At 38.7% G+C, this 26,656-nt stretch overlaps 1 protein-coding gene across 2 annotated transcripts in view; it reads left to right on the forward strand.

Moving 5' to 3' along the window:
• Positions 1–26,656, forward strand: part of LOC138167536 (chondroitin sulfate proteoglycan 4-like) — a 112,512-nt gene that overhangs the window by 27,988 nt on the left and 57,868 nt on the right. For both annotated transcript variants that reach the window (XM_069096518.1, XM_069096520.1), the window contains exons 2-5: positions 10,065–10,228; positions 11,551–15,102; positions 17,939–18,406; positions 22,865–23,041. In XM_069096518.1, coding sequence (XP_068952619.1) covers positions 10,065–10,228; positions 11,551–15,102; positions 17,939–18,406; positions 22,865–23,041 — 4,361 coding nt within the window. The remainder of the gene's footprint in view (positions 1–10,064; positions 10,229–11,550; positions 15,103–17,938; positions 18,407–22,864; positions 23,042–26,656) is intronic.

A 26,656-nucleotide genomic window follows, 5' to 3' on the forward strand; every position in this document is an offset into this window, starting at 1 on the left:
TTCTTTCTTTCTTTCTTTCTTTCTTTCTTTCTTTCTTTCTTTCTTTCCTTCTTCCCTCCCTCCCTCCTTCCTTCCTTCCTTTCTTTTTTCTATATGAAGCAAGAACATGCTATAGGTTTTAAATGAAAAATCATAGGAGAAAGTAAGGGATCCTCCTCAAAGGAACAGAACAATGGGAAATTCCTGAGCTTTGGCCATAATGTGTAGAAAGGAGAAGAAATACTAGCTTTAGCATTGGAAAGGATCTTAGAAAATATCTACATCCCCCCCCCCCCGTTTTACATCAGAGGAAACTGAGGCCCAGAGAAATTAAGTAACTTATCCAAAGTGATATAAGTATCAGTTGCAAAGCCAGGATTTGAACCCAGATCTTCTGACTCAAAAGCCAGCTATCTTAATTGTTTACATCTAGAATCTGAAGGTTCAGGAGACAAAGACCTTTGACCCTCTGGAGACAGAAGCAGTAGGATGGCCAGCTGGACTGTGACTTTGAATGTGCATAAGCTGGGCTAAATTTTTTGAAACTTCAAGATTTTTTTCCCATTCTCTTTCTGTTAACTGGTGCTTCTCAGACTGCTTCTCAGCCATCTTTTTATTTGTTTTCAATCTAAGAGTATTTGCCTTGCCCTCAACATGCTTACATTCTCTCCAAGAAAGCAACATACATATCAAAGTACATACAAAATTGACCCTACCCAGGGAGTCCCCTTGAATTCTACTCCTTCTATTCTTAATATATAACTTGCTGACATTTCTCCTCCAATCAATCTTTTTGGAAGAAAAAAAAATATCAGTGTGCTTGTCCTGAATGTCATTTAGCATTCCTAGTGAAGAGTACTGGGCAGCAGGACAGACCCCCTGGGAAAAATAAACTGATGCTGACTTACTATAGCAGAACCTACTACCCGAACGGACCCTCAAAGATGAGGGCAGCTATATATTGTTTATGTCTTCGGTGTGTCTGCAGAGAGCAGGTGGGCAGAGGGAGAAGTCTGGCCTGTGCATGTTTAGGCAAACCCTTTCTTCCTAACTCCTGCCTGTTGGATACCTGGCTGTCCGCCCACAATGCAGCCATCCAGCAAACATTTCTAATACCCAGTCAAGGTCAAACATTTGCTTACCTCATTACTCTTCAGTTCATATGTGAAAGGTTAGAGGAGTAAATTCTTTTGCTTAATACTGTTGAACAATTTCTTTCTAGGGCTACTTTCAACGAATTAGAGGGTGATCTTATTGGCAGATTGTCTGAGTTGATTTCTACCCTGAAAACTCTTTGGATAGGATAAGTATAGTGTGGTAAATGATGAGGGATGGCTCTCAATAGTTTCAGGAGGAACTCTGATCTTATCTAAGACCAGAACCTTCGATTCAGTCTGGAAAGAAAGAATTCAATTCAAGCCTAATTGGAGTCAGAGTTGTAAAAGTTTATTATACGCCTTACAGCAGGCAAGGATCCTTAGGGGACCTGCAACCTTAAAGGGGTAGAATTAAGGTTTATATAGAATCATCCATAGTAGAACCTATGCCAGTTATGCTAACTAGGTGATTAAAGGTGGGATTAGGGAGGAGTTAAGGTGGGGGGACAAGGTGAAGCTGGTGTTTAAAGGGGCATACATGCTTGATGTAACTTCGAAGTCGTAGTACCCATGATTCACTGGGAAAAAGCCCATGAAGGGGGGGGGGTGCTACCTAGAGGTGTGGTTTTAGGCTTGAAGCGTCACTAAGTCGGCTAGCGGTCAAGGGCTGATGGAGAAGTGGCCAGTCTGCCACCCATCAGTGTCAAGCTTGACAGGATCGATGTCTGGGAACCAAGGTTAGGGAAAGATAATTGCTTAAGGAGTTAACCTAGAAAGGGGGTATTGAAGGATTCATGGGGGCAAGGAGGCACTATATAAAGGGGGAGATAATAGTCACCTAAGCTGGAATATTTATAGATACTTGGTGAAGGATTGATAGGTATAGCTTGTTAGTGTTTCAAGGCTGAGATAAACAATCCATGAGTTGTTGCTGGGCACAATTAATGCTTTGAAGCTGGGGGTGAGGTTGAGGGACAGAGTTAATGCTCTGAGACTGGGGGGGGGTGTAGTGTGATTTTACAAACTGATTTTACAAATTGATGTTACAAAGTTTTACAGACTGATATTACAAATATAATCCCAAGCACCCCATCATTACTGATGTTACAAATTGGTATTACAAACTGAGTTTACAAATTGATTTTACATAGATCCCAAGCACCCCATCAGTAAATAAACTGCAATAAAGGTAACCTGAGGAGCGTTCTCAGAGAAAAATGCGTGTAACTGTTAACAAGGCAGCTCAGACTGGCCACCTCAGTAAGGCTCAGACCTTCTTTATTAACACACATCAAAGAAGGGGGTCTTGTTAGGCATGGAGAAAAGGTGATAGGTTGTAGGGTTGGGGCAGGAACATTACCATTGGTTGTACTGAGAAAGGTGGGCTGGCATTCAGGTAAGGTTAATCACTCCCTCTCTGACGATTAAGAAATGTTAATTGTTTTATGGAGGCCCATCTGTATCCTGTAGTCTTTGCTAAGGGATCATAAGTAACAGACATGCTGTCTCCCTGGAAGAGATAAAAACTCCCTTGACTACATAAAAACAGGAAAGGACAGACCATATCTTTTGGGGATGGTAATTTTGTGGGGCTAAACAAATGTATGTCCATAAAATATCCTAGGGGATACTGGCATGAGAAATAACAACCCTTCCCTCAGCTGGATTCCTATGCTAAACTCAAACCAGGTGAATGTAGACCCGTTATAAAATTAATAGAAAATATAATCAGTTACACTGTAGTATCAGTATAGTTTAAATCAGGTAATATTAATTTTGGTATTTTCATAATAGGAATCTGAAATATAGTTGATAGTGGGAACTTCTGGATGAACAGACTCCACCTCCACCAGATGATGTATGTCATCATCTTCTTTGAGAATTAGACTTGTAGAGAGTTGACCAGAGCTCTTAGAGGCAGTGACTTGGCGTGGGGCACACAGCCAGGAGGTCTCCGAAGGATAAGAAGCAGAAATGTTCTGTTGCGTATATAGTTTATATATGTTATAAAAACTCTATTACAAGAACACTCCATAAACGTTAAAGGAAAGCTCACAGGTAAAGCAAGGGATTCATGTTCAAAACAAGTTCTGATCTCAAATGAAATAATAATTTTAATAGCTTGCATTTACATAGCATTTTAAGGTTTATGAAGTGCTTTACAAATATTTTCTCATTTTTTTCTTCACAGCAACCCTGGAAGATAGGTGTTATTATTATCCCCATTTTGCAGATGCAGAAACTGAGGCTGAGAGGTTAAGGGACTTGCCTAGGGTCACACAGTTAGTATTGGTTTGAGACAGGATTTGAAATCAGGTCTTCCTGACTCTAGGTCTAACACTTTGCCCACAGCTCTGCCTAGCTATCTTGTAACAAAGACAAGAAAGAGCAATGTTTCTGTGATGTTTAAAAAGGTCCAGAGATATAATTTCTGGATAATTTCGTCATTTTATTAATAATGACAGCATTTTAGTAAAAGGCCCAGTAGCACTCCCTAATGCCAAAGGCAATCATGGTGGCAGGCTCACACTTATATGCCTTTTGAAAGAAGGGTGTTGGGGGGTGGTGGCAATCAACTGGTTAATTAAAGAGAGAATGAATTTTGTAATCAACGAGGGGCTGAGAGGGGCATCATGTCAAAGAGAGACTCTCTCTATACCCAGACCACTCCCAGTCTTGGGCAATCTATTCAAAGAATTTATCCCCATCCAATTACCCCCCTAAGTGGGGTCTGAGCAAGATTTTTAAGAAAGTTAATCCAATCTCATTATCAATAATGCCCTTCAAAAGAGACTGAACTTCAGAAATCAGGCCTTTAGTAAAAGTGGGGAACTCTGGATCTCTCCAAGTCATTGGTTATTAAAAATAATTTCTTTGATGTCTAAATTGAGACATTACAGGGCTTCCTCAGTCACACAAAAGAGATGGATTTAACAATCCACATAGGAAAACCCCATGACTAAAGAATGCATGTTGCCCAGTTTAAGTCTAGGTTAGGCTTGCTTGGTTCATTCCAAGAAATTGGTTTATGAAAATAGCTTAGTCTTAATTGTCATCACTATGGTCATTATATAACAGGCACTCCATAGAATTACCAGAAAAGTGCCTATTATGAAAGTGCAGTGAGTGCATAAGCACATAGCCCAAAGGCATTTTTAAAAATTACCTTAAAATCCCTTTCTTGTCATGATCCCCCCCCCCACGTAAATTTGGAACGGTGTAATGTTTTAGTAATAAAACCATATGTAAAAACTACCACCACCACCACCCCCACTTCCAAATCTTTACCCCTACAGTGGAAATAAAGCATTTGTATCTCTTGTCATTACCAGCTATGTGAGAAAAATTTAGGAATGTTGGATGAGGCCAATATCAAGTTAGCTTGTTCCCAAATTCCATTTGGATGATTCCAGGTTCCATATTGTGGGAAACAATGGGAGGGATTTTGTTTCCACAGGATTAAAGTACTCCTAGCGTGTTTCCTCAATAATAAGACACTGTCTTATTATTTTTTTTGGAAAGAAAAACACCAGAGGGCTTATTTTCAGGGGAGGGCTTATGTTGTCCTGCCTCAGCTCTCCTCCGTGGCACTGCTTTCAATGGCGCCAGCAAATCACTGGGGAAGAACAGGATGACGCGCTCACTGCTGCAGCTCTGATTGGATGCAGCTCAGAGCGCGGCGTGTGTTTCACAGGGGGGGGGGACGGTGCATACAGAGGGTACCGTAATGTAGCGTGTAGCGCAGGGGATCACCTTCACTACAGTAGCAATCTCAATAGGGCTTATTTTCGGGGGAGGGCTTATTTTAGAGGAATCTTACACAGTAAGGGGAGCGCTTATTTTCGGGATAGGTCTTATTATCGGGGAAACACGGTATCTTTGAGTGATAGCAGAATATGGGCCAGAGGTGACTGATTCTAATCAGAGCTGTGATCTAGCAGGGCCAGGCTTCTGATCAGGTAGGGGTTAGAGGCTTGATGACATGCTTGAGAGGGGTATGACATAGGCAGCTTGGCAGGTTGCACCTAGCCAATGGAGAACAAGGCGAGAAATTCAAATGGGAGCAGCATAAAAAGGCTCACATTTATCTGAGTCAGTGGCTCCATTAAGGGAGCTACCCATTTATTCAGAAAGAATAAATGTAGTGAAAACCTTCCTGGCTTTCCAATGAATATTGTTTATTCCTAGACTAAGGATGTCTCTCACAGTAAGCAGCTATAGCTGCACTTTTGTTGCATACAAATGCAATGATGGAAATTCTAAAACAAAACAGAAAAAAACAAAAAAAAAACCAAGTTAAAACCAACTATTAGTGGCACAGTTTTTGTGTTTAGTGAGTATGGTGTGTGTCTGTGTACAGGCAACTAGGTGGCACAGTAGGTAGAGTGCCAGGACTGGTGTTATGAAGACTCATCTGCATGAGTTCCAATCTGGCTCCAGACACCAGTTGAATGATGCTGGGCAAATCACTTAACCCTGTTTGCCTCAGTTTCCTCATCTGTAAAATGAGTTGGAGAAGGAAATGGTAAACCACTCTAGAATCTTTGCCAAGAAAACCCCAAAAGGGGTCAGGAAGAGTCAGATATGACTGAAAACAACTGGACAACCACAAATAAATATATATATGTATATATAATATGTGTATATTTATATCTATATATCTATATAATGTATATGTATACATAGATACTCATATATTTAGATGATATTAATGGTATTCCTGATCTATATTAAAAACGAAACAAATGAAGAAGGATTTTTTACGTTCTCACATCCTAATAGGAGAAAGACAATATTTTAGGATGTTTCCATGGCAAAAGGAAGTCAAAAAAGTCCAGAGTCCTTGGGATCTCTCCTAAGGGCCTTCCCTAGGAACTGGAGGGGCGCAGCAGCCAGGCAGATGGTAAAGCCCCATTGGTCTTAATTGTACTGACAGATTTGTAGTTGGTGACTCCTTTCTCATCTAACCAGTGAATAGTCATCTCTACCCCAACAGCGTGTGGGGAGGGAGGGGGCCAGGTCGACGCCTGTAGGGATAGGGTAGATACAGGGAGGGTGAAGGAGAAAGGGGGCATTGGCAGAAAGGTAAGGAGGGAAAGGAGGTGACGCTTTGGGTATTCCAAAGCAGTGGGCTGGGGCTGGGGTTGAGCTTTTCTTGGCCTGGTCCGGTCTCTACCCTTTAGGTCAACAACACTGTCTCATGGAGTAATGGAATGAATATTGAACTTGGAATTAGGAAGAACCATGAAGATGTGCTTATCACCCTGGATACCTTTATCCGCTTCTTTTAACATCTTTTGAATACTAGTGCAATCCTTTAACTCTCTTATTCCTTGATTCTCCTCCTCCTTCTTGTGTCAGCGACATTGTGTTACCTTAGGATGATAGGATTATAGATTTAGAGGTACCTCAGAGATCATCTAGCCAAGAGGTTCCCAAACTTATTTGTCCTACCATCCTCTTTAAAAAAATTTCTCAGAGCCCACATGGAAATCTACTTTCTTTAACCCTTTAACTTTTTTTTTTGAATTTGCTTCATTCCTAAAAATATAAGATGTATTTTTTTAATGACATATCTTAAATTTAATAATTTATTATAAATTTGTGGGAGTTTTTCCTGCATTGAAATTTTGATGACACAATATTGTGTCATGTAACCAATAGTATCATATCATAAACAAGTCATTATAAGCACATATCCCTGTAGATACATCTGGGTCTTCCCAACAATGTGTGACACACTCACCTACCAACACTTGCTTGTTAAGACCTGTTGGCAGACTTGACCATGATCGGTTATAACTTGCATTTTGTGTGTTTATTTGGAAAACAATGTAATTGCTACAAATATAGCTGTTATGCAACAGATGAAATATATATGAATGGTTTTTCAAGTTTTTCTTCTCTTCTTTCCTTATGTTTCTACTGTCCCCTTATTTTTATTCAAAGCACCCCCCCCAGTTGCACTTGAGTGTACTGCCGCTCCATGGATCATTCCAGCATCCCTCAGGGGGGTGGTATCACCCACTTTGGGAGCCTATGCCCATCCACCACCACATTCTTATCTTTAGCCTTTTAATTGGGTATTTTGATTTTGATTTTTGCTTTAATGATTCTGTGACCTACATATGTAGAAAGGTGATTCAAAAATGATGCCCACATTGGTAATAAGTTGCTTCCTGTCTGTTAAAGAGTGATTGGTTTCATTTAAAAAAATTGTGTTGCTTGGTGTTTGCCGTGCTCTTTCCAAACCTTTTCTCAAAAAAGAATTCATGCAATAAAAGCATAACATTTCTGAGTAGTCTATACTCCTTTGGTTCTTTTGACATAGTATAGTTTTTGGAGCACTGGATCTGCTATTAGAAAGAGCTAGTATAAATATGACCTTAAATACTTACTGTGTGACCCTGGGCAAATCACTTAACCTCTGTTTGTCATAGTTTCCTCAACTGCTAAATGAGGATGATAGCAGCTGCCTCCTAGAATTGCCCTGATGATCAATGAAATAATATTTGTAAAGCACTTAGCACGGTGCCTGGGGCACGGTAGGTGCTTTTCCCCTAAATCCCCCACCCCCAAAGTTAAGTTTCCCAAAGGAGATCTCCAAAATCATTGTCAGTTGGGATGTTGGGAATTTGTCATCTACAAGACCAGAGCGCTGGGTCCAGGACACAGTTTTCATCCCATAGTTTAAACTATCCTGAGGCAGTGGATTTTTCCTTTTACCAGCTTAGGCTGTATTTGAATTGCTGCCAGTGAGGTAAAATGTAGGAAAACATTTTTATTAATTATTAATTATTATTAAGTATTATTAATAAACATTACTTGGTCATTCTGAGGAATCTTATGATTTAGAAATATTCCCTAGTTTTATAAATGCAATAATGCATCATACTAGATTTATCAAATATGGTAGTGGAGGGAGGATTTTAAGAATTCCAGGGAATTGATGCCTCATTTCACTTTAGAATGTTTTTGGAACTGTTACAGATTTATTAAAAAATGTTTTTACAGAGTGGAGAGAAGTTGTTTATTTGACTCCTCTACCCATACTTCCCCCCACCCTGCTTGTGTTGGACAGAGAGGAGTCATGCAATCTCAAAGTGTAAAGGACCTCTGAGGTCATCTGGTCCAACTCTTGAATAGGAATATTCTCCACCACATCCCCATGTGATTATCCAAATTCCACTTGAGGACCTCTAGTGATGGGCGTGCTTCCTGATATAGCCCATTCCACTTTCGGAATTTGGAATTCTAATTGTTGAGAAATTTTCCCTTAAATTAAGCCAAAATCTCTCTCTTTGCGCTTCTACCCATTACTGGTAGTTCTGCACTCCTGGGCCAAGAAAAACAAATCTCTCTCTTATGTGACAGTCATTCTAACATATGTAGACTGCCAGCCTTTTCTTTATCCAGGTCCCCAGTTCGTTCAGTCTACCTATGGTTTTAAGTCTTATCTCAGTCTCCTTCCTCCAGAATCATTTAGGTGACACAGTGGATAGAGCACAGGGTCAAGAACAACTTCATTTGAAATTTGGCCTTGGCACTTACTAGATACCCTGGACAAGTCACTTAACCACTGTCTGCCTCAGTTTCCTCAGCTGTAAAATGGAGATAATAATAGCACCTACCTCCCAATATTGTGATGATAAATGAGGTAACATTTGTAAAAAGTGCCTAGCACAGTGCTGAGTGTATAGTAGGTACTTAAAAATGCTTGTTCCCCTCTAGGTATTGGGTTCTAAACCTGATGTCTATAAACTTAATTTTTTTTCTATTTTTCTAATTGCTTTTCAATATAATTGGTTTCCTTTGTAATCCCATGTTTTATCTTATGCATTTAAAAATTATTCTGAGAAGGATCCCTCGGTTTTACCATATTACCAAAGGGCTCCATGACCCTAAAAAAGGGGGGGGGGGTAAAATAATTTATGATCTAGACATTCTTCAGCTAATTGATGTTTATTTCTAAGTGCGGTACCCATAATTGAGCACAAGATTCCAGATGTGGTCTGCATCAGGACAGAGTGCTGCACGGCTAACTCACCTCTTCTTCTATCCATTATACTTTTGTTACGGCATCAGAGGTCATGTAAAATTTTTTTTGGGGGGAGGACTTTCATTCACTCTTTACATAAGGTAATCTGTAGAATGTTTTCATTCAGAATCTGTTTTGTTTAATGCAAAGAGAACTAGAAAGAGAATCAGGAGGGCAAAAATATATTTCTGGTTCTGCCATTGTATGACCATGGCCAAATCTTTTAGCTTGTCTCAGCCCCAGCTACTTGATTTGCAGAATAAGGAGGTAGGAAGGTACCTTCCAGCTCTAAAAATTCTGAATAAATGATTCCTAGGGTAGCAGGTACTTATGTTTACTGCTATAATACAATGATGTCAGGGAGAGGGCTCTAATCCTGGAGTCAGGAAGACTGAGCTTCAGATCCCAGCTCAGGGATGGTCTAGCTAAGAAGTGACCTTAAGGAGCTCACGGATTCTCTTTGTACCTCAGTTTTCTAATCTGTGAAATAAGTGGGATGGACTAAATGGCTCCAGAAATCCTTTCCTGCTCTAAATCTGTGATGCTGTAATCTGGGATAAGCAGGTTTTTTTTTTAATTGAATGAGAATACATTTCTGTGTACAAAAAAAATAGAGAACATTTCCATCTGTGAAACATAACAAATGAGATGATTATGTATAAACCACGAATCTCTATGGGAGGTGGGGGAATACCATTATCCCAAAAGTTTTATTGCATTTTTAAATTATTAAAGTTATTAGAGGTTAAAACTTTACCAGCTCTTTTGGGAGCTCCTATATAATAAATCCAGTGTGTTACTTTTTCTTTTGTAAGGCAAATTTCAAAAAGATCACTAAAACCTCTACTTTCCTGTATTATTAATATCTTTATAAATTGTGTGTTTCAGTATGAACTCAGAACTAATCTTTTCTTTTAATTTTAAGTCATTCTTTTTTTATTTTTTTGTAGCCTCTTTTTTTGGTGAAAGCTTTGTGGAACTGAATGTCATAGAAGCTTCTCCAGAGTTATCCCTTCATTTAAAATTTCAGACCAGCAAACCACATGGATTACTTTTTCTAGCATCTGGAAAACATGGTTATTGTGCAATGGAACTCATTTCAGGAAACCTACTGGTGCATTTCTTTAAAATATTTATATTTCTGTATATATCTATATGTAACAATGAATATATATTAAATGTAATCTTTGTGTTTGTGTGTATATAACATAATGAATATATTATATATAATCAGTTGTATTTGTTATGTAACAATAAATATATATTACATAATAAACTTATAATTCTATATATAACAATGAATATATACTATAGATAGAAATTTATTTATATTAACAATGACAGTATGGTATATATAATAAATATTTGCATTTATGTGTATATAACAGAGGACAGGTAGTTGGACACAGTGGATAGAGCACTGGTCCTGGAGTCAGAAATAACTGAGTTCAAATCTGGCCTCAGACATTTATTAGCTATGTGACCCTGGGCAACTCACTTATCCTTGTTTGCCTCAGTTCCTTATCTTTAAAATGAGCTGGAGAAGGAAATGGCAAACTACTCTGGTATCTTTGCCAAGAAAGCCTCAAATGGAGCCATGGCGAGTCGGTAATGACTGAAATGACTCAACAATAATAGCAATAATATATAACATAATAAGTGTATTTATGTATATGGAAGACACATAATAAGTATATTTATGTATATGGAAGACGTAATGGATATATAATGGTAAACATAGCATGGAATGCTTAACATGACTTTTAAATGGGGTACAATCATGGAAAAAAAGAAAAAAAATTATTTCATACTTTTATTCTCATGGGAATAGAGAGCTAGGTGACACAGTGTATAGAGGGCCAGACTTAGAATCAGGAAGATCTGAGTTCAGATCCAGCCTCAGAAAATTACTTTGTGACTCTGCTTAAGTCACTTACCTGTTGTCTGTCTTAGTTTCTCTATCTATAATAGCATCTACATCCCAGGATTCTTGGGATATGAGATAATGAGATAATATTTGTAAAGCTCTTTGGAAACCCTAAAGCATTATAATAAATACTAGTTATTATTATTATATATTTTATTATTTTTATAATATATACTATATTATTGTTACAATATATACTATATGATATTAGTGTTATAATATATACCATATTATAATATAGTATACATTATATTATATATTGAGTTTAATATTCATAGCACTATCTACTTTTAACAGCCTATCTCAGTAGTTATAACTCCTGAGGAAGTTTGGCCTTACCTTACTTGACATTTAGAGTATAAAAATGGGAGAGTCATAGTAGTGTTCAGTTTTCCTGCATTGTTTTTGTAAAGAGCCCCTGTATGCTTTTTGTTCAACTGTAAATAGAAATATAGAAATATTAAAGATAGAGAAATATGATTGGCTCATTCTAGTCTCCTCCTTTCCAGGTGAGAGTGAATTTGGGTGTAGGTGAATTGGCGCTACATTCTCAACAAAAATCACGTCTGGATGACCTGGCTTGGCATGTGGTTGAATTACATCATGCTCGTGATACTGTCACCCTGCTTGTTGACAGACTCTATAGGACCAGTGGGATAATATCAGGGAGGATACATGGATTGACTATTCAGCAAGGAATATATGTTGGAGGGAGCGGCGATCTTGATGTTCCTTACTTGGAAAGAGGACACTCTAATTTCCGAGGATGTATGGAGGAGGTGACATTTAACCAGCTCAAGATTCTGAATTCCCTCAGATCTTACCCTGGATTTAAGAAAGTTCATGAGGTATCGTTTGGATGTAGTGATGAATTCTTTGCAGGTGAAAATGAAGCTGTCAATTTCTTTAGCTCCAAATCTTATGTCACCTTCCCAGGGTGTAACACCAAGGGAGAAGGACTCTGGGAATTCACTTTTCAGACTGGAGCTGACCAGGGTTTGCTTCTCTATCAGTCTGGAAGATCAGGGGACTTTGTTGCTTTGGAAATAGAAGCTGGACTCATTAAGGCTCGTGTTGGAAGGAATCAAACTAAAACTGAGCTTCCTTGCCTTGGTTTAATTAGTGACAATGAGTGGCATTTTGTTCAACTCCAGTTCTCCAGGAGGTATTTCAGCTTGCTGGTCGATGAAGAAAGAGTCAGAATATCCCTGCCTCTGCACAGCAGGGCATTTGAATGTAAAGGTCCACTCTTTGTGGGAGGTGTTGATAACAGCGCCCAGTCAGAAATAAAGAAATTAAAGTTTACCCCTGTTTCTAGGAAGTCTGCCAGAGGTGGCTCCTTCAAAGGCTGCTTGAGAGGCCTGAAGGTTAACTCGGAAAAGCTATCACTAAAGAATGCCCTTGTTTCTAAAGATATTTCAGCAGGATGTAATACTAAAAGTGGTGATATTTCAAGTATTTCTGTAGCAACAATTGAAAAAATAACATTTCAGACAACAACTCCCTCTTCTAGCACTCTTCCTGAAAGCTTCAAATCTTCCCTTCAAGGGGACAGCAGTAATTTCTTAGCTTTGAATAACTTGGTAGTTCAGGAAGGTGGACAAGCCCTGGTTGGAAGTAAACATATTAGGATGAATTTGGAATTTAAGGAATTAGAAATTCATCATTCCCAAGTCCTGTTTCAAATTAAGGAAAAACCTATTCATGGAGACTTGAGATTAGATGTTGCACCTGAATCCCAGAAGAAAGCAAGTTTTACGATGTTAGATTTGTGGCAGGAAAGGGTTTTGTACATCCATGATGGCTCTGAGAGCACCAGAGATCACTTTGTATTCTCTGTCTCTATCATTGAAGAGAAGGAAGTTCCTTTCCATCTACAAGGAAATGATCAATATGTGTTTAACATTACTATCAGTCCAGTAAATGACCCCCCAGAGCTTTCCCTTCCAGAAGGAAATTTGCTTCTTCTGTTAGAGAACTCCAAGAAGCAACTGACATCTAACCTGATAGGGGTATTGGACCCAGATACCAACCCATTGGACCTGACTTTTTCAGTACTTGGAAACTTCAATGCTGATACTGGATATTTAGAACACTCTGAGCATCCTGGAAAAATAATCAATACATTTAAAAATGAGGATTTACAACATGGCAGAATATTCTATGTGCATCGTGGGCACCAGAATTCCCGTATTGTCCTACGAGTAAGTGATGGGGAGTTGGTTAGTAATACAACTGTATTACGAGTCAAGACCATCCCTTGGGATTATGAAGTGGTAAATAACACTGGTGTGGCTGTTCAACAGGGCAGCATAGTTCTGATTACCCGTAGCAACCTGTCAGTACAGATTAATGCTGGGGAGCAGGAGATGGAGATACGCTACGACATTATCCAACATCCTCTTTTTGGTCAGATTCAAAGACGAAGTTCCAGTGGGGAATGGAAGCTTGTCAACACTTTTTCTCAACGTTCCATTGATCGAGATCGGGTAAGGTACTGTAGTACCTTTAAAGAATCTCAACTGGAAAACATCACTGATCATTTTACATTTAAAATTAGCATTGAAAACAAAGTTAGTGAAGAACTGATCTTTCCCATAGCCATACAGTGGCTGAAGTATAAATTAGTGAAAAATGGTCCCCTAGATATTGATACAACAGATAAAAAACTGTTAACTTCAGATCACTTGATGGTTAAGATGGAGAATATGAAGGTGCTTGAGAGCGAGCTTCATTTTAAGTTACTCTCCCTGCCTAAGAAAGGAAAACTGCTGCTTGGTAGCAGTGTTTTAAAACTAAACTCTACCTTCAACCAAAAAAATATCCTAGATAATGAAGTTGCTTACCAGCTGCTTGAGAAGTCACAGGAAAATGCACAGGATTCATTCAGATTCTTGATTTGTACCAGCTATATAGAATCAAAAGTTTATGTCTTCACAATAAATATCAGAGCAGATCATAATCACACCATTTTAACCAACAAAGGATTTTCTGTAACTGAAGGGGAAGGGAAGTTAATCACCAAAACAGAATTATTTGTGAGAACTTTGGGTAATCAGGTTTTCCATTATAAAATCACCAAGAGCCCTCAGCATGGGAAGCTAAAACTTAACTCTTCAGATTCACTGGGAAGCAATGATAACATAACTACTTTCACTAACCAGGACATTATTGGTGAACGTTTGATGTATGTCCATGATGACTCTGAAACTTTGTATGATGAATTCATTGTTGTGGCATCTGCCAAAGGACCAGGAGAAGAGGAAACCAGGGTGGGTCCCAACATCAAAGTAAATATTTCTGTGAAACTGAAGAATGATGAGAAGCCCGTACGTGTGGTGGATAAAGTATTTCACGTGGTAAGAAATGGTCAGCGCTTATTGACCTTGGTGGATCTCTGTTTCCATGACCCTGATTTAGATTTTAATGACAGACAGTTGCTGTACACCAGGAGGGGCATTCCAAATGGTGATCTGGTGTTAGCTAGTGATCCAGGCCAAAAGCTCTACCAGTTCAGACAAGAAGACCTAGAGGAAGGGTGCGTGTTGTTCAGGCATCATGGTGCAGACTATGCCCGATTTGTTCTGTTTGTCACCGATGGCATCCACTACACGTCCTCCCTTTTAGAGGTCAGTGCTTCAGAGCCTTATCTGCGGGTAGCCAACAACACAGGATTGCTTGTGCTAAAAGGAAGAGAAGAAGCTCTCACAACTGCTAACCTTAGTGTTAGTACAAATCATGACGTCAGAAGTGACATGGAGATCAAGTATGAGATCTTTTTGCTTCCAAAGTATGGCAGAGTCTTAGTGAAAAATAGACCATCGACTTCATTTTCCCAGAATGACCTGAAGCAAGGACATGTGATTTACAGGCATGATGACAACCACCACCTTGCTGATATGTTCAACTTAACTGCAAAAGTTAAAGATACACATTTGGATATTGGAATTCACATCCAGGTGTACTTGGAAAGCCACCAGCATCCCCCCAAAATTGTTCACAGCAAGAACCTTTTAGTTGAAGAAGGAAAATCAGTGAAACTCAGTAGAAGAAAGCTTCAGGTAGGTTTAGAGTACATGTGTGCTTATATCTTCTATAGAATGACTTGGGGAATCCATAACACCAACCATGCTCGTTCTCCCACAGCCACAGGGACTGGTCTCTTAGGCATATTCTCATGTACCTGTGGAAGATGTTTATATATTAATTGCAATTAACTCTTTTAAAACAATTTGCAAAATAAGTTTACTCTGGATTTCTGATACCTATGAAATTTTTTTCTGTTGTATTTATTTAAAATTGCATTAGTTTACAATAGAAACAAGCTCAAACAATTAAGGTAAAAGATAAATGTGTATAGTTTAATTTTACAAAATGCAAACATACATTTTCATTGTTACATTATCTGAGTATTAAGAGTCCCATGAGCACAATTAAGAGCACCATGCTCCAATTAACTCTTGTCCTGAAGCTATGACATTTAGTAAGGGAAGGGTGTCATATAGGTATGATGAGAAAGTTCCAGGTTTTCAACACTGTTCATTTGGGGAATTTTCCCATTATTGGAAAGAGAAGAGATTCCTAAGAAGGAAGGGAAGACTTATTAAAGTATTTTTGTTTAGGTTTGATGGCACCATAATTCTTTTTGTCTCAGGATACATTAATGTAACAACTACATGTTTAAAAACTTAAATAATTTATTTTAAAAATTTGAATTTTTCTGAAATTTCAAAAAATAGCAGTAAAAATAATATAATTTCTCTTCCCAGTTAGGCAGCCACAAACTGAGGTGTACAGAGTTCTGAAGGTTGACTGACTCAGGATTTCCCATACCATCAGGGCAAAAGGACGTCATAGAGATGAAAGCTGTGTGCTGCAGGAAGGAGTCCTGTAGTTTCCCACTTCTTGTCATTAATATTTGAGAATTAGCAAGTAGTATACCCCTGCTGATCACAAGTTAAATGGTTATATAAGGAGCTATAAAAGCTTGAAGCTATAAATCTTTAAGAACTGTGATTTACAATAGATGATAATGAAAATAGGCTGTTACTCATCATCTCCTCTAAGCCCCAGGTTCAAATCCCACTCAACAATGGTGACTTGGGTGACCTTGGTTGAGTCACTCAAGCTCCATGGGCCTCATTTCCATCATCTGGAAAATGAGAGGATTATATTGGATGGCCTCTGAGTCCCCTCTCCCCCACCTCTATAGCTATAATTCTCTGCATGCAAGTTTTATTATAAAGCAGGTGGAAAGGAAATAATGAATAGAGAATTCTAGTTCAAGCAGTTGACTGAATCATAGGTTTGGAAGAAATGGGACACAGTGCCTGGGAGTTCTTGCCAGTTCTTTCTGAATTTTTCTGCAACTTCTGTTGGTGACATTTACATGAGCACCACCAGGGGTCTCACATGGATCACCATGGCTAAGAAGTAAGTTTTACTTTTCTCTGACATTTTTAAAAAATTGAATACTTGTTAGCAAGTTTTTAATAAATATTTTAAGAGATATTTATTGAAATTGAATAAAAAGAATAATAAGGCTTGATTCCATGTTTTAGGGAATCACAGAATCATTGTGTGTATGTGTGAGTGTGTGTGTAGCTAAATTCAGTTCATTAAACATTTATTAAGTGCCTGGCTTGTGCTAGGCATAAGTACTGGAGTTACAAAACTAGGAAAAAGACATAGCCTTTCTTTGCAATGCAAGGACCTAAAATAATTCCAAAGGACTCATGATGAAAAATGCCATCCACATCCAGAGAAGGAACTATGGAGTCTGAATGCAGATCGAAGCAGACTATTTTCTTTTGTTTTTTTTCTTTCTTGTGCTTTCTCCCATTTGTTATAATTCTTCTATACAACATGACTAATGTGAAAATAGGAATGTTTAATAGCAATGTATATGCAGAGTCTGTCAGATTGCATGCCATCTCGGGAAGAGAGGAGGAGAAAATTTAAAACTTATGGAAGTGAATGTAAAACTAAAAATAAACAAACAAAAAAAAGAAGAGGAAAAGATAGCCCCTGCCCTCAAGGAGCTTACAGTCTAATGGGAGGGATGACATGCAACAAAAATATACAAAGAAAGCTATATACAGGATAAATAGGAAATAATTAAAAGAGGGAAAGCACTGGCATTAAGAGGATTGGAGAAGGCTACCTGTAGAAGGTGGGAATTAAAGGAAACCAAAGAAGTCAGTAGGAAGGAGAGTGTTCCAGGCATGGGGGACAACCAGAGAAAACGAGAAGAGTCTAGAGATAGAATATCTTGTTTGTAGAACAGCAAGGAGACCAGTGTCCCTTGGGGACTACGGTGTAAGAAGACCAGAAAGGTAGGAGGAAGTTAGGTTAGGGCTTTGAATGCCAAACAGACCATTTTATATGTGCTTCTGGAGGCAGTAGGGAGCCACTGGAGTTTATTGAGTGGGGGAGGGAAGGGTGACATGACTTAGAGTTGAGACCTCACAGTTTGTGCTATGGATTTCCTGTGAAAAGAGGTTTCAGAAACTTCTATTTATTTTTTCCTTTTGAGATAATTGAGACAAAGCTTAGGGACAGCTTTGTGAATCTTGTAGTTTCCTGCATAGATTGGATTAGGTCCTTAGTAAATGCTTTCGACTCACTGCATTGTAAATCAATCCTTTTATGCATTTTGACCATATAATCACAGATTTAGAGCTGGAAGGGACCCCTCAGAGGCTGTCTAGTTTAACCCTCTTTTTTTTTTTTTCTAAAGTTGGATAAAGAAACAAGCCTAGAGAAATTGTGCCCAAGGTCACACAGATAAAAAATTGCTAAACTGGGATGGGTGCATAGTTAAAGAATCTTCCTCCTCTCTCCATTTTAATATGATTCTTTTCTCTCTGTGTATTTTTGTGTATATCTGCACTTGAGGCTGTACATGAAAATCATTCTCCATCAGAAATAGTGTTCATCATTAAGAGTCCTCCGATCTATGGACAGCTCCGAAAATTTGTCCCAGAAGATTACTTGTATGCTGATGCGAATTCTCCTTTATCATTTACTCAGCAAGATATTGATGACGGTCATATCTATTATGAGCAGACAGCTTCCGACCAACAGCAAGATCGCTTTTTGCTGAATGTGACAAATGGTGTCCAAACCATCAGTTGTGTAGAAATCTTGGTGGATATTATCCCCAGGCTGATTCCTTTGGTCATACAGAACTTCACAGTGCTAGAAGGTGGCTCCAGAGCCCTTCTAAAGGACTTCCTGAAAATTCCAAATCACCATTTTGTGGGAATTGACTGTGAATTTGTCCTTGTTGAATCACCAAAGCATGGTTATATTGAAAATTCTCACTTTCCAAGAATAAAACTAATGAAATTTACCAGAAAACAGGTAAGGACCTTCTGGAACTATCTTTGTCCATGTTAGGGGTGGGGTGAGAATTTTTTTTTTTTACAATTTGTCATTTAAGTAAGGATAAAGATAATTCTTTGTTGTGGCTGTTAATCTGTTTTTTACACCAGAGTCCTAAAAACCAGTAACCTTAGACATTGACTTCTGGTCCTGTCTTTGCTGCTCAGTGACTGTCTGCCTAGCCTCTGGCTTTCAATTCCTTAGTTCCTCCTTCAAAACCAAAGCCTGGATAATTGGGTTTGTGTATTCAAGTAGTTGTGTTTCACTTTAGTTGGTATCTGAATCTCACTTACAATATATTCTTCTTAGAGTATAAGTTCCTTGATTGGTATCCTTTCTCTGTCTTTGTATTTTCAATGTTTAGCAAAGCACCTGACACTTGTGAGCACCTAGTAAATGCTTATTCAATTGAATATAGGAAGAATAGGCCCTAGAAGGAGCAGCCAGAGGGCACAGTGGATAGAGGGCCAAGGCCTGAAGTCAGGGATACTCATCTTCCTGAGTTCAAATTTGACCTCAGAGCTTACTAGCTGTGTGACCCTGGGCAAGTCACTTAACCCTGTTTGCCCCAGTCTCCTCATCTTTAAAATGAGCTGGAGGAGAAAAATGGCAAAACCATTTCAGTATCTTTTCCAAGAAAACCCCAAATGAGGTCTAAGTTACATGTGACTGAACAACAGGTCCTAGTAACAAATAGGAGTACTATTAATTACTCCTGTTTCCAATCTCATCCCTCTCTCTTCTTCTGTAGGAGCTGCCATTAATATCTAGGTTTTAAAGCATCCATAGCTCCAATTTCAGTGATTCAAGTGACCCTAGGAATCTTACTGGATGTACTTTCAGAGAATTGGAACAGGGGAGGCTCTGGCTGCCCCCCTTTTGTTGAAAAGAATTGTTGGCAGATCTGGACAGGAAACAGTTGTAAAGATTTTGATATTGATTACCTAGAGTTTTCCTTGGTTTTGATAAAACTTCTGGGCTAGGTTACTTTACTTTCCATTGGTTAAAAGAAACATTTTGGCAAGTATAACTTCACTTTAATAATTCAGTTACTATTAATGAATTAGTGCCTTCTGTCTCCTAAGAACTTCGGTAGGCCTCAAGGAACTTAAAATCTAGCATGGGAGATAAAAGGTATATACAACCAAAATACCAAATAGAATACAACAAATAATTAATTGAAGTATAGGGTACTCTGAGAATTCAGAATGAGGGAGAAACTGTCTATGGCTAGGTGCAAAGAGGGAAGGCTTCCTGAAAATCCTGGGATTTGAATAGGTCCTAGAACAATGGATAGGATACAGATTATATTGAAAAAGGGTGGGGAGGGACATTGAATTGGGAAACCAGATTTTTTTCTTCATGAAGCACATTTTCTCCCCCCAAATGAATTTATATAATACTTCTGTAGAAGCAACATTTTCCTTCTGGGACTTCATATATATATTTCATTGTGTGGGTGTGTGTATAAATACTCTTGGAAACAAATAATTTGAGTCAAAGGAAGTAACTTGAACACGAATGATAGACATATAGGAGCTAGAGTTGTTGAACTGTGTCAACTATTTTAATGAAAACAAGCAAATCCTCAAGGAATGTGACTCGACCTTCTTTAAACACTAGCAACTTTAGCTGGCTTAGATAGACGCTTTGTCAGCCTATCAAATTCTGGGACTGTGAAGGGGCTGAAAGCACAAATCATTGGAGTTCTGTTTTTGACGTTGGGTTTTTTTTTAATCATTGACATAAGTAAAGGTCTAGAAAGAGCATTTAGCAGATTTATAGATGTCACACATTGATGTTATTTTGGATTTTGATAGGATAGGATAACAAAAGATCAAAATATAACTTTTTTAGATACAAATGCATTTGCAAAACATTAGAGAGGAGTAGTATTGACTCAAAAAACAGCCAAAAGAAAGTTCTGGAGAAAACACATCTTCAGAGACCTTAGAATGAGATCAATCCTCGAAGCTTGGTTAGTGGAAATGGGACACCAGATGAATATGAAAGTGGACTAGATCTGCCAATGTTTACATATATATGCAGATAGACATCCTAGGGTGTATATATATATATATATATATATATACATAAATTTATTATTTAATATATTTATATTAATTTAATCGATTTCATAATTATATATTTGTAATATTTAATAGACTTATATGCTTAATATGTTTATATTCATATATTATATATTATCATGTATAGCTATATATTTTTTTAGTCTGGACTTGGTGTTCAGGAATTTCTGCTGTTGAAGCTTCTTCCTCCACGAAGGATCAGCAACAGGCCTTCCAGTTAGGGTTTTGGAGAGTAGCCTAGGGCATTAAGAGGCTAGGTAGCCTGCCTGCAGTCAGGCACCAACTGTGTGTCAGGGGTAGGACTTGAACCTGGATATTTCTGATTCTAAGACTGACTTTTTCCACATTATGCCATGCTATCTCTCAAGATAAAATTTAGTAGAGATAAAAATCTTAAGTTGTGCGTTTTAGTTCCAAAAGCCAGTTGCGCAAATACAGGATGTAGAAAGCTTGGTTTGGTAGCTGTGGCATTTTTACTGACCACAGGCTAAATATCAGGCAGTAGCCTGCTGTGAATGTTTAAAAAAAAAAAGAGTATTGACAAAACATTTAAAAAATACACAGAGGATATACACATGGGATTTAAAGGGGAACACAGATAAGCATGGAAGTGTTGTTACTACCACATTATATTTAATGTAGATTTGTAATTTCATGTGCTGTCATCATTTTCTTAAGTCTAAATGATCATTTATCAGTGGCTTAAAATGTGACTTTTGATCAGAGATGTAATAATCTCACTATATTCTGAGCTGGTCCAGCCCCATCTAGAGCAGAGGTGTCCAACTTGGGCATCATGAATTCTTTGGACTTTTGGTAGATCATTGTATTCATCAGAGTTACTCAGTCTTTCACAGGAGATTACATTTACAGTGTTGCTGTTAGGATACAGTTCTGCTTCTGCTTACTGTGCTTTGCAGCAGTTCCTAAAAGTTTTCCCAGGTTTTCCTGAAACCATTCTTAAAGGGAGAAGATTTCAGCATTTGTTGTTCAGTTATTTCAGTCATGTCTGACTCTTTGTGCCCCCATCTGGGATTTTCTTGGCAAAGACACGAGAGTGGTTTGCCCTTTCTTTCTCCAGCTCATTTTACAGATGAGGAAACTGAGGCAAACAGCATTAAGTGACTTGCCCAGGGTCACACAACTAGTAAGTGTCTGAGGTCAGATTTGAACTCAGGAAGATGAATCTTCTTGACTCTGGGTCTGGCTCTCTATATACTGTGCTACCATGATAAAAAAAAATAAAAACTAAAACCCTTTCTAACAGTTAAAAGCTAACTAGAATTGAATAAACTGTGTCACAAAGCAGGGGGCTCTCTGTCAATGGTTGTTTTAAAGCTGAAGCTATTGCTGAAAGAGGAAGGGGGAAGGAATAAGCATTTATATAGAGCCTACTGTGTACTATACACTGTATGTGCTAAGCACTTTACAAATATGATTTCATTTGATTCTCACAACAACACGGCGAAGTATGTTCTGGTATTATCATTTTTACATTTGAGGAAACTGAGGAAATAGAGGTTAAGTGACTTGCCTAGGGGCCCACCACTACTGTGCTTGCTTTTATTTCAGTGAGTGAGGGGGGACCTTAGGAAGACTGAGTAGGGGAGGTAGAAATAGAAACGAATAGGAATGAAAAGAAAATGGTGTTGATGAAACATTTTTAACTCACAGAGGAAATAAAAATGGGGTTCGGAGGGGAACACAGACAAGCAGAGCAGTGTTGTTACTACCACATTTTGTTTAATGTGTATTAAAAAATCTAAGGGCTATATGGAGTTGATTTGTAATTTCATGTTTAGTCCTCACTTTCTAGTCTTTTTATATGAAAATGTTCAGGTCAGTTAATGAATTTATATTTTATAAGAAGAAAATTAGAAGGGAAGTTTAAACTAAACGAACTCTAAATTCCAAAGCTCTATAATTCTAGGCTAACCTCGTTTGACAGATGAAGACACTGTAGCCCAGAGACATGGCTTGGTTTTGACTTGCCCATGGTCATGCAGCTATTTGGTAGCAGACCTGGGACATGGGCACTGCCTTCCAGATTTTCTGCCTAATTCTCTCTCTACTACACCATATTTTCTAGTCTTTTAAAACATTTTTTTTTGTAGAGAAAAGGTAGTCCTTATGCTTTCTTGTGTGTCTGGGGCCCAGTGTTTTTTCAGAAAACATACACACAGCCTATTATTACAAGTTAAACTTGATTTAGGAAATCCTGGTGGGGATGAAGGGGTTTCTATGTTTTGGAGAGAAGCAAAAAAAGCCCCAACAAAATCAAACCAGGGGCTTTTAGCTTTTTAAAAAAATATTCCCTTAAATATTTGGCTTATTTTTTTTGTCTTAGGTGGAAAAAGAATTAATTTACTATGTTCATGATGGCAGTGAAGAACTACTTGACAGTTTTACAGTCTTTGTGAATAACACAGAACTTGGGAAACAAAGTTTGCCCCAAACTCTCTTTGTGTTGGTTCAACCAATAAATGATAAGGCTCCAGTCATAGTGGCCAATAAAATATTGCAGGTAAGTATGCTATGCTTTTGATTTTTTAATATAAACTCTAGGGCTCCTAACTTGGTTTTCTTTGTAAATATTTATTAATAGTGAACATGACTTGGGAACATGTATAGTTGTCATAAAAACGATAATATCAGTCTGCAAGTATTTCCTGAGTGCCTCATACCTGTGGAGACACGCAGCTAGGCAGTGTGGGGAAGGGAGAAAAGTAGAAGACATAGGCCCTGCTATCAAGGGGATGACAGCCTAGTGTGACCAATTGCAACAGAAGAGAAAGTTAAGTGATTGGTAAAGAAAATGTACGTTGTACTGTAAGTATTTGAAGGCAAGAGGAATCACTGCCCTCTGACTGGGTGGGCTGGACAGGTTTCATGAAGGAAGTGGGATTTGAGCTTTACCTTGAAGGATGGATAGAATTCAGAAAGAAGGAATAGCAGAAGAAAATGCACTAGGCACGATAATGAAGGGCAGCTAGGTGGTGCTGTGTAACCTACAGTGCTGGGCCTACAGTCAGGAAGACTTGAGTTCAGATCTGAACTCAGACACTTACTAGCAGTGCAGCCCTGGGCAAATCACTTCAGCCTGTTTGCCTCAATCCCTCATCTGTAAAATGAGCTGGAGAAGGAAATGGCAAACCACTCTAGGATCTTTGCCGAGAATACCCCAAGTGGGGTCATGAAGAGTTGGACATAACTAAAATAACTGAACAGTAACAAGGGAAAAGCAAACAAACATGACAAGTATGTTTAGGGAATAAACAGTAATACGTCAGTTTGACTGGTACAGAGGGTTTTTATAGAAAAGTATGAGAAAGAAACCTTGAAAAGGGCAGTTGGGACCAGATTGATGAGGGGACGTAGGATTTTAGAGCTTGTGGTAGGACCACTCTACCAGGATTTCCTTCTCCCTTCAAAGCATGAATTAGGCAAGTTTTCCCTGAAAGGCAACAAAGCTGTCACTGGGGCTTGATTGGTTTGGGAGATTCAAAAGCTGTATCTCCCTTAATGATGATTCTTGTTGGCTTTTGGCCATATTGACATGACTTCCTGGTTACCTAAAGGCATAACCCATCCCCACCCCCACCCCCATGTGGCGTGAGGGTCCTTCAGATTTGGTGGACATATCTAATTATCACCCTGCCCTGCTGACCACACTCATCCACAAAAGCTAAGCACTACAGTATCCCTGTTGAATATCCTTTCTGTGTTTTGGCTAGGTTAACCTCTTTTTGTTATAATCATTGAATGACTGACAATGCGTGTCTTCTTTCATTCCAATTCCAAATTAAAACTGAGTACTACTTCAAGTCCGGCCTGCCCATTACACAGCTGAAAGGCATTTAGAGGTCATCAAAGTCAATACTCTTACTCTTTAAAATTTGAAGTAGAAAGGTAAATCAACATTCCAAAGGCTATACAGTAACACAGTACATATATATATATATGTATATATATATATATATATACACATACATATACATACAGTATACAGAGGCTGTAATGTTAATGGAATAGGAAGATCTTCCCTGTCCATTAATAGGCCTGTGTGACCACATGTGTCTGGTTTTCCCTTGGAACAGGAGCCATGTTCCCAAGTCATAGTTATACATAGGTATTTCAGTCACACCTGTGATACATCCTGAGTCACATAGAGCCCATTAGGGGAGAAACTTGTCTGAGGAGGAGCTGGCTTACAGGAGGCTTTCACATCTTTGCTAAGGTGTGAAATTACTAAGCTAATTAGCCTGAGTCACAAGGGCTTGTGATGCCTTCTGGCTCTGAGCCTATTGAAAACCATGTATACTGTGAAGTTGGTGTTTTACTTGGGAGTTTGCTCTTGAGAAGGACCTTTTGATTCCCTGGGTGGGACTCTGAGTAGCTGTTTGTCAAAAGCCCGTCAACCCCCCAACTACTCAGAGGTTTGTGGTCTCCCAGTCCAGTGGTGTACGCACGGATTATATTACTTAGTTCAGACAATAGGAGCCCTGTGCGTTGAATCTCTGTGCTGATTTCTCTGCTTGTATTTTCTACTTATCTGTAACTAAAGTAAGATTGTTGACCCCTTTGAAAGTAGTCTTTACTTTAGCAAAGAAGATTAAAGAACCTGTACTAGTAGGCCATCCTGGGTGTGCTAGGGTGCTTGCTAATATGCAGAAGTAGACCTAGGGTGTGCTGAGCCAGGCTGAACCAGTTTGTGAAAGTCAGTTATTAACTTTTCAGTACGTGCATTTACACCTCAAAAATTGGCAAATGCTACACATCAGGGCTTGAGTTATTGTTTTATTGATCACCCAGACTTTATATCCTGATGGAGAAAATGTTAATAATGTGGATTAAGCTTAAAGGCATGTCATGCTTACATTTCCCCCCCAGATAGCTGGTTGTTAAAATTTACCAGCACACCTCTGATTAGAACTCAGATCCTGTGACTCCTCATCCACCATTCTTCTTTTATAACTTACTGTCCATGAGTGTCAGGCCAAGGAATTTGGACTTTTTTTCTATGATCAGTAGTTTTTCTGACATAAGAAGAATCTAAAAATTCTATCCATCTCTGAAAAATGGTTAGAATGATGTAGAACTTTGAAAACTAGGTGGTTCGATGGATAGAGCACTACCCCTGTAATCAGGAGGACCTGAGTTCAAATATGGCCTCAGATACTGTGTGACTCTAGACAAGTCACTTAACCCTGATTGCTTCACCATCATCATCTTCAGGAAACAGCAAACAACTAACTAATCCTTTCATAGTTGTCAGATTTGGGGGGGAGGGTAGGTGTCTGTGAGCTTACATGGAAAAACATCTTGATTTTCATTAACCACTAACTGAAATTTAGCATGTCCTTCAACCATTTAAAAACATTCTTCTGAGAAAGGGTCCAAGGGGTCCATAGGCATCACCAGACTGCCAGAGGATTCACATAAAGGGTAAGAAGCTTTCCCTCTTCTCATGCTACTCTTCCCAGTGTCCTGTCCTTGCTTCCTTCCTTTCTGCCCTCTCTTCCTCCTCTTTCTGCACCTCCCCACTCTGCTGTCTTTGTCCTTGTCCTCCCGAGAGGCCATTCTCTTCAGTACTTTTTACAGACAAGCCTCACTGTCCATTTATTTTCTTAAAAATTGAACGTACGGTACTTTCGTTTTTGAAATTTGCTCTTTGGGTTGTGCTTTGAGGGAAATAAAAGGCAGCCTTTTGTGGTCAGTGGCCAACTCTTGCCAAAAGCTGTGAAGTTACCTCTTGGTTTTGTCTTAGAATTCAGTATACAGCACAATATACAGCTAGTGTGGGCAGATGAGTCTAGGACGTGTATATTCCTTTATGTCACAGATAAGTCATCTCCTATGTATGTAGTTATCCACATTGTTTTGTCAGTTACTTGGTAAAATGTTTGTCTCCCATATTGCCCAGCATGCCATCTTCCCAACTCCCCACCAGCATACGACTGAGGATTACAAGCTAGGCCACTGAAGCCCATGATGAGCAAAGTTAAAAAGCCTATAGAGATAATAGAAGGCATCTCAGATAGCTTTTGGAGTGACAGTTTTAAATGATCTGAGCTAATGCACACATCCAGTAACACAACCAATCAATATTTGACTGCATTTAACAATGTTAAGTTTAGAT

Source organism: Petaurus breviceps, unplaced genomic scaffold (assembly GCF_028583685.1).
Source record: "Petaurus breviceps papuanus isolate PSGF00001 unplaced genomic scaffold, PetGlider_PUasm1.0 229, whole genome shotgun sequence".
Taxonomy (NCBI): domain Eukaryota; kingdom Metazoa; phylum Chordata; class Mammalia; order Diprotodontia; family Petauridae; genus Petaurus; species Petaurus breviceps.